A 7,888-nucleotide genomic window follows, 5' to 3' on the forward strand; every position below is an offset into this window, starting at 1 on the left:
CTTTTTCTATGTGATCAACACTTAAAACGATGCAGCCCCTGCAATTTATCCCTGACACCCGGGCAAACATCAAAGTCCGGAGAATAGTTACGTCTCCACTCGCCCTATCGTCTCCAGTAGGGTAGGGGGTCATCTCCTGGCACATAGATCCTTCCTTAGTGCGGATCGGCTTTAGTGCGACGTTGTTTATCTTTGCTTACATTTGACACCAGGCCCATGGGATGCCAACTACAATAAGTTTAGCGGCCTTCCAATAACTAACAGCCCAATACACCAACAAAATCAAAAATATGTACCGCCAAAACAACATCCTACTAACACGCTATAGTACAGGAAGTAAACAGATTCAAATGTACTATATAGGCATAAGTAAGGCGTATTTGATAAATGGTATCAATGCCTGCTAAAGCTGCTAAGTGAAAAGCGTCATCTAGTCTATCAGACCTTTATATTGGAATGATAACGCTAAATGACCTCTAGTGTGCCGTCAGCGGATTGTTTCTGTTAGAGGCCATTTGCAAATACTGTGTAAAAAGAAAGAAAAATCCTGTGCTAGCACAAATATGGCAAATGGCAAAAAGATAAGGAACGATCTGACAGGAATAACAGATAGGATGATAATAAGAGCGTACCGATAGAACTAAGACCCATATAAAATAAATAAGGGCAGCGATCTTACCATAGGTTATGATTTCTTTCAGACATTTTTTAAATGAATAAGATATTACTAAATACGCCGCAATAAATTTCGATCCATACAATATAACTGTAAAAAACAAATTAACGATTAAGCAACTTAAGTAATATCAATGTTCTTTCTTTGGTTCCTCATGCAATGCAATACAATACTACAGCAAAAGTACTCGAGAACGCTGATATCTTAAAAATGGCACGACTTTGCTTTACTTCTTAGCTACAGCTATTTTAATCGTTTTTTCAGCCATTAGGCCTTATATAATAACACAACCATCCACAAGCATGAAAGCGTACAGGTATTGTCAATCAACAAATTTATACTGTTAAACAACTTTTCGCACGATAACGAATGGAATAAAATTAGTAACACATAATAACTATTAGCATAATTATTCTTAATTTAATTACATAATAATTATTATTAATAACTATTAACATAATGACTTACTTATCTGTCGTTGCTTTTTTCCAACTGAACGTTCAGGAAGAGATCTCAACTATGGCTTTTGTAACCGCACGTTGATAACCGCTCTCTGCGTATCTATTCTGTAGAGTAATTTATTAATCTACTTATTATCCAGTTACGATTTGACTGTAAATCTACATTCTCCTCTGTCCCCTTCACTTTTCCCACCTCGGCTAAGTCTACGCTCTACCTCTACTGTTGACCACTTTTCCTCCTTTCCGGACGGACGACTAATAGGCTTAAATTATATTCGAATAGCATCCATAGCAGACATTACAAAAAAACGTGTTCGTTTTCGTGCCGTGTAACATCCACAGAGATAGTTGAGTAAGTTCTGGTTTTTTAATTTACCATACCACACAAACTTTCAATAGAAAGAGAGCAATAGAGCAAGTAATCAATTCTAAATAATCTTGCACGAATTCATATGACATGTTTGAAATTGTTGGTGAAAAGCTGGCATTGAAGGGTTTTACCGGTTGCAAACAAAAGTGCATCAATAAACAAAATTGGTATAATGATTTAAACCGTTTGCCTTAATGTTTTGTACTAACTTGCCGGTAGTACCAAGCCATTAACGGCGTGTACCATGCAAAAAAATTAGTTCGATTAGAAAATTGATTCTTAATTCGATCGGATGAATTCACTTAAGCAATGTTATAAGATGTCTAAATCTTGACTTCTTAACAACGAATAATAGTTAGTCGTTTGGGAACCTCGTATTCTCTGATGAACACCTGTTCGTGCTTCATGCAGACAATAGAGTTCGGTGCTTCAAACTGTGCCTTAACCTTTGTGCTTAATATACCCGGTCTGACGAATCCCCCTCACTCCTTTGTTCATTGGTATTGCTAGAAAAGGCTTTTTCTGCACTATTATTAACCTTTAGCGGGTATACCATAAATATATACTTTCTAGACTATAAAAAATACCCGTATGATGGGCAGCAGTACAAACCAGGTAGCTAGATATCCTTTTCGAATATTATCCCTGGGACCGTAGAATAGTTTTCTTCTTAATTGACGGACAATAAAACGAAACGCTACGATATTTTTTCCGCACATTGTTTCTTCTATTTTTCAGTTTTCATTCTCCTCACTCTCCAACTTTTCCCTTTCCGTCACGCACCTTGCAAAGCTCAAATCATTTCACGAGCTCTTTCGACAGTGGGATTCTGTTCCGAGCGACAAACTGCCCTGCAACTCATGGCCCTTTCGATTTTGTCCATACGATAACAAGTTCTCCGGATTCTTCGAACAGAACTGTCTTGCGCAATAGCATAGAGTAGTAGGAATCGTAAACGAGTCCCATGAGGACAGACGCCTCACAATGATGCGCCTCAGAGCCTCACCGCCGCATCATGCAGTGACAGCAACTGAGTAGTTTTGACACTGATTTTAAATCAACTGCCCTATCTTAGCACGTAGCCTGCTTTTCTGGAATGTCTGTGTGCCCAGTCTGTTGCTGTCGCAGGCAAGCAACTCAAATAATGCTTCGGTCTAAGGAGACCGAGGGAGGAAGCAAACCGCAAAAGAGGTTAAGGAATCTTTTTTTCGTATAGTGAGCTATTGCCGTTCTGACATTTGTGCCTCACCTAATACGATGCGATACAAACTCGCGGAAAGCTGTATTTTTAGAATCAGGTAGACTTAGCTTGTGCTCCGAATCTTTTTTACCTTTTCTTGCTACTACAAAAAGTGTGCAGCTTAAAGGTATCAAACGCGTAGAGAAATGAAGTGCCCAAGGGATAAGATCTAGCAAAGCATAAGAAGACAATATCAGAAGCATACGAACCTAAAGAGATAAGCATGCTTCATTCATGTTCTGCTACTTTATGGCAGAGAACGTAGAAAAAATGTGTCTTTGTGTTTATCTTCATCCAATCTTTTTCCAATTTTTCCTAATTGACTTATTTGAGGTTTTTCATTTAAAAAATTGTCTCCATTTTAAATTAACCCAAAAGGTTATATGTCCGTAGACATTTAGTGTCAATTAAAATATGTACCACGATTACATATAGAGAAAGATCAAGGCCAAGCTTTTGTGATGATTTATCTTCTGCTAATGTATCTGCTGGTATGATAATTAGAGCAATAATAACACGTCGCATTGCACTCAAGCCACATGGTGGCAATAAGGAAAATATCTACCCAACACCCAGCCCTTTTTCTTGTCAATTATGACGAAAGCGGCTGGGGCGAGCACCGAAGCGTAGTCTCGGCCCAGTGTGCACCATCTTTTTTCAATTTAAACATATATCTAGCTTTTATTTGGTTACCTAAACACATAGGAGGTAATGAAATTACCGAATTATACCCTCTAGATCCAAAAGCCACAGCCCGTTAATTATTTTTATCTTTCCTTTAACACGTATAACACCCATTCTGAGAAACCTATTCAAGTCATCCTTTGCGACACATTTTTTTTCAGTTAAAGTAACCCTGCTCTTCGGTGTGTAGAACAACACCCTATATAAGGTAAGAACGAAAACCGTATTTGGTCTAATTTCATGGTACAATTTTTTCCAGTTCTACTATTTAAAGCGTCCTTCTACGAATGCGTTTTGTCTTTCTGACACTGTTTCGAGTTTTACGTTCGATATCGCCATTAGGTATTCCATCAGACGGTTGGCTCCCAGCACGAAACGAAGTATGTCTGTACCCGGGTTCGAACCTAGACCACAACGTGTCCCTAAGATTAGCAGGTATTAACGAATCTCTGACGATATTGTCTCCCTGACTTATCAAGATCAAAGCATATCACTGCAAACTCATTCAAATGGTAGCGATATCCGCGAACCACCAGTTCCATCACAAAAAAAAGCATACTAAGGGTAAGCACTTCGTGAGCATTAATCAAGTGCTAGACTTGCTTGAAAAACAGAAAAATGCGACTCGTCTTGTGGAGAAAAGAAAATTGTACAATCAAATTTTGTCTTTATTTATGAATAGTAAAAATCCGGAATTTTTCGTTGTGCTGGCGTAAAGCACCACACAAGATAGATATAGTTGGTCTACTCTCAAGGCTAACCGAACATGTTTAGTACCAAAGCTATGCAGAATGGACCTTTAAACATATGCACATCATTATATTACGCAAATATTTATCATGCATAAGTTGATGAGTTGTAGTTCAACCTTGATCACTACTGAACAGCTGCCGTGATAAGCGAAGTTGCTGTCTTGGCGCGATTGGTTCGAGCGTCTGCGTTACTAGATGATATACTGATTTGTTGCAAAAGCCACTATGCGCGATATTCAATACCCTCCAGTGGTTTTTGGAATCACAGAACACTTTGGAAATAACCAGTTTCGATTGGATGTTCTTCTTTTCGAGTACAAACAAACTGAAAAGTTGCGGTAAAATATCACACATTTGGTTGTCTTTTACCTTTTTAAAAATTATAAGCCCGCGCCGATGATATGACATTGTTAACAGAAGAGCATTCGCGAAAAAGTGAATTTTCTTGTATTTCTATACGAAGCTAAACCTACATAGATAATCATTAGACAAAGACTAAAATTCACGTAGGCATATTTTTCCAAGGTAATATAGGCAAACTTCTACAAACGAATAAATCAAAGAAGATAAATTTAAGTTTTTCTGTCAAACCTGCCTGTGTAAAACCTTGACGCGCATTTTTTTCAACTACCTGCTTTCTACTTTTTCTAACTGTTACCCTAAAAGCTATCTTTATTTCATGTTCAAGTATAGATAATCTCGTTATATCAACAGATCGTAAAGGAATTACGCTATCTAAGATGTTTAATTGTTGTATAAATTAATCAGGAGTTTGCGCGTAAACATGTTTCAAAGTAAACTGCAGTAAAAGTGACGAATATTGCAATATCCTTCGAGCCTGAACCATTTCAAATTTCATCCGCGGCGTCATCGTACTCGTATCTATTTTTATGACTACTTAAGGTGAATATATATTCATATAAATCTCTATATATGTAAAGGCTATACTAATACCTTTGAAATGCTAATTCAAACTCCTGTAGACCCCTGAAAATTGACCCAACTGTATTTGTGTTCGGCATGAGACTACGATCCGAAAATATAAACATGTCCTCTTTGTCTACTTATCTTCTAGTGGTATTTACCAAACAATAATTTATCATAACGGCGTACCTCACTGCAACTAGCATGAAGATTTCCATATAGGATATAAAACTTGTGTATACCAAATATTCGTTCAGAGGTTAACAAAGTGTGTATCTATAATTGTCATGATATCACGTTGCATCGTATGAAATTCATTTATAAGTAAGAAACTTGTGAAACGAAACAAAAAAAACCTTCTAATGTTTCACAAATAGACAATTCTCACATATGCCTTACATATGTTTAGGTACCTGCGTCCATAGGTTTTTTGTATACCGTTTAGTGCTTTTATAGGACCAACGTATTGATCCTGCCCTCTATTGCGACATCTAAGTGAGTCGGTTATAGCATAATTTACCAGTAAAATTAATTTATACATACTACAAGGGCTATCTGACCTTTAACGCGGCAAAAATAAACAACGGAAATGAGTCTTTATTACAGTTTTAACATCATCTTTGTGCTACAATTGATCAAAATCTAGCATGGCTTATATTGTAAAATCTCTACGGCAGACGGGGTACTCCCTCAAGCGGAAATTTCTTCAGGCTGAAACATATCATAGCAAAGTACTTAGTACAGACAATTTAGACTATAAATGTTACAGAAATTGAAAAGTACTTGTAGACTTCCCCGACATTGTATGAGAACAATATGTGTATAACTGGTTATTTTCTCAACAATGAGAAAAGTACTAATAATAAACTTTGCATAGCTACTTTATTTTCAACCGTATATAACCGTAACCGTATTTAATATATTAATAGATCATATTATGGATTGTAAGTATAACCTGATGAGGCCACTTGCGGCCTTGCTGATGATGATTAACTGATAACATAATGATTTGCAAAGAACATTGTTTAAGGAAGTGCCAATACTGTTGAATTCAATGCTTGCCTCTATCAAATATAAAACACTGGGCAAAGAATACAAACCTTTTCAGCCCAGGTTTGATTTCGACGGGGGGTTCGACTTTTCTACGGGCATCCCGCGAGTAATAATAATTATTAGCGAGTCGATGGGAAGGTCCAGAAGGAAGTGCTGGAGGCTCTGGGTCGCGCGTCTGTTGATCCATTTTGAATCTTAGGGCATTTACGTTTTCCCTCTAAAAAAAAGAAATTCTAGTTTGACTATAACATGTAAGCGTAAGATCTACAATAGATAGGTACATGAAATTATGCTATAATTCATTAGCAAAGGCGTAAGACATCAACTGTTTTTTAACACAGTTCATAAATACACCAAACGTTTGTTCTTCTATTTGCTGTAACACCGGGAACAATTACTAGAAGAATTATTACTATATTATTATTATTGTATTAGTCGCAATGTTGAAACTGGTAGAGCTAGCAAAGAAAAAGATTTCGTGCAAAAAAGATGAATCTTAATACCATAAGTCGATAAAATATATCATGTTTAGCATGATCGCAAAGATTCTTATTTGATATATATATATATATATAGTGGTTAAACGTATTTCCTTTACTAGAAGTCGAATCTGTCAAAAAAAATCGTTAAAGCGTATTTTTTCACATCATTCTAGATTTCGAAGACATCTCTAACGATCTATCATGACGGAATGAACAGTTCGACAAATAATATTTGAATTATGATCATGAGGTAGATGTAACAAATCACCAGGACTAGTGACTTTTAAAAAGTAGAGGGTAAAGATGATGTCACATGTAGAATCTTTACATACCTGCAGCTACAAACACCGTGTATTTATAATCGTTAGGGCTTTGTAAATCTGAACACTTACTTAGAGTGTTGGCAATTTAAAAAATGTCATTAATTATTTGCTGCCTATCCTAGGCATCGAAACACACCAGTTATACGAAACCAACAAAGTAAAAACTATTAAACATGCATACATACTTATTCACCTATTTACAAGCCTTTAGTAAACTAATGGTCTTTATCTCTATTTCCATAAGTTAGTTTTAATGCAGTAATGCGTGCGTTTGCATCAATATTTTTCTACCATGCACATAACAAAAGACAGCTTTATAGTGTTATGTTAATAGCTTAGCTACCTACGCCTAACAGGAAGTGTCTCCATTTCATAACGAGAAATGAAACATCTCGTGGAGTGACTTTTGTCATTTTAATGCGCGCTGAAAATCACTAGCTTTCTCCATAGGATATCTATTCACGATCGCACAAAACCAGTATGCCCTCTGACGGTGTCCTTGTGTGTACAAACATTGGCTTCTGCCAGCCCGCTGACTAGCAGATGACAATATACTGTATTGTGCATGCCAACGTTTTCTGAAGCATGCCTATTTTTCTCTCCCCTTCTTTTGTAAACAAGAGCAGTAGCTTTCTTTGATTACGACGCTCGTTGCAACTGATGGATGCATTGTTGTATACACTTTTTCTACCATGGGTATCTGTTCATGGTTGCAAAAATCGGTCCTTTTCATCATACTCGCTCATCGCTACGGTTTTTGGTTGTGAAATTATCGGCCCAGTCAAGTAGGATACAACCGCTTGTGTAATCTGTGTCTGGGTCTGTGCAATGCTATTGATGGCATCGCTCATTGGTTCGCTTCTGCTTCACCAGCTTTGTCCTTGTCGGCTGCAACCGAATAATAGTTTCTGCAAGAAGCTAGT

At 37.0% G+C, this 7,888-nt stretch overlaps 1 protein-coding gene and 1 long non-coding RNA gene across 3 annotated transcripts; one reads left to right on the forward strand and one right to left on the reverse strand.

Moving 5' to 3' along the window:
* The first annotated feature begins 1,409 nt into the window (after nt 1-1,409).
* Nucleotides 1,410-5,715, forward strand: LOC147757624 (uncharacterized). The gene is made up of 2 exons (XR_015321186.1): nt 1,410-1,489; nt 3,593-5,715. It is a non-coding gene; the product is annotated as an uncharacterized LOC147757624 (long non-coding RNA).
* On the reverse strand, nt 5,685-7,494 carry LOC111245582 (NADH dehydrogenase [ubiquinone] 1 alpha subcomplex subunit 7-like). Of its 2 annotated transcripts, none has more exons than XM_022794117.2 (3): nt 7,313-7,494; nt 6,208-6,377; nt 5,685-5,818 (listed from the first exon to the last, which is right to left on the reverse strand). In XM_022794117.2, exons 1-3 carry the CDS (start codon nt 7,376-7,378, stop codon nt 5,776-5,778), a joined length of 279 nt encoding a protein of 92 aa, XP_022649852.1. In that variant the 5' UTR covers nt 7,379-7,494; the 3' UTR covers nt 5,685-5,775. The 2 variants fall into 2 exon arrangements, with proteins under 2 accessions (XP_022649852.1, XP_086836345.1); XM_086980219.1 differs by having other exon boundaries at nt 7,309-7,465.
* Nucleotides 7,495-7,888: the final 394 nt, after the last annotated feature.

Source organism: Varroa destructor, unplaced genomic scaffold (genome assembly GCF_002443255.2).
Source record: "Varroa destructor unplaced genomic scaffold, Vdes_3.0 BEIS01000002.1, whole genome shotgun sequence".
Classification (NCBI taxonomy): Eukaryota; Metazoa; Arthropoda; class Arachnida; order Mesostigmata; family Varroidae; genus Varroa; species Varroa destructor.

Coding starts and splice junctions, on each gene's coding strand:
- LOC111245582 (XM_022794117.2), bottom strand. CDS start 7,378: ATGACAAAAGTCACTCCACGAGATGTTTCATTTCTCGTTATGAAATGG. Junction 6,378..7,312: donor GGAGACACTTCCTGTTAGGC/GTAGGTAGCTAA, acceptor TCTTTTTTTTAG/AGGGAAAACGTAAATGCCCT. Junction 5,819..6,207: donor ATCAAACCTGGGCTGAAAAG/GTTTGTATTCTT, acceptor GATATGTTTCAG/CCTGAAGAAATTTCCGCTTG.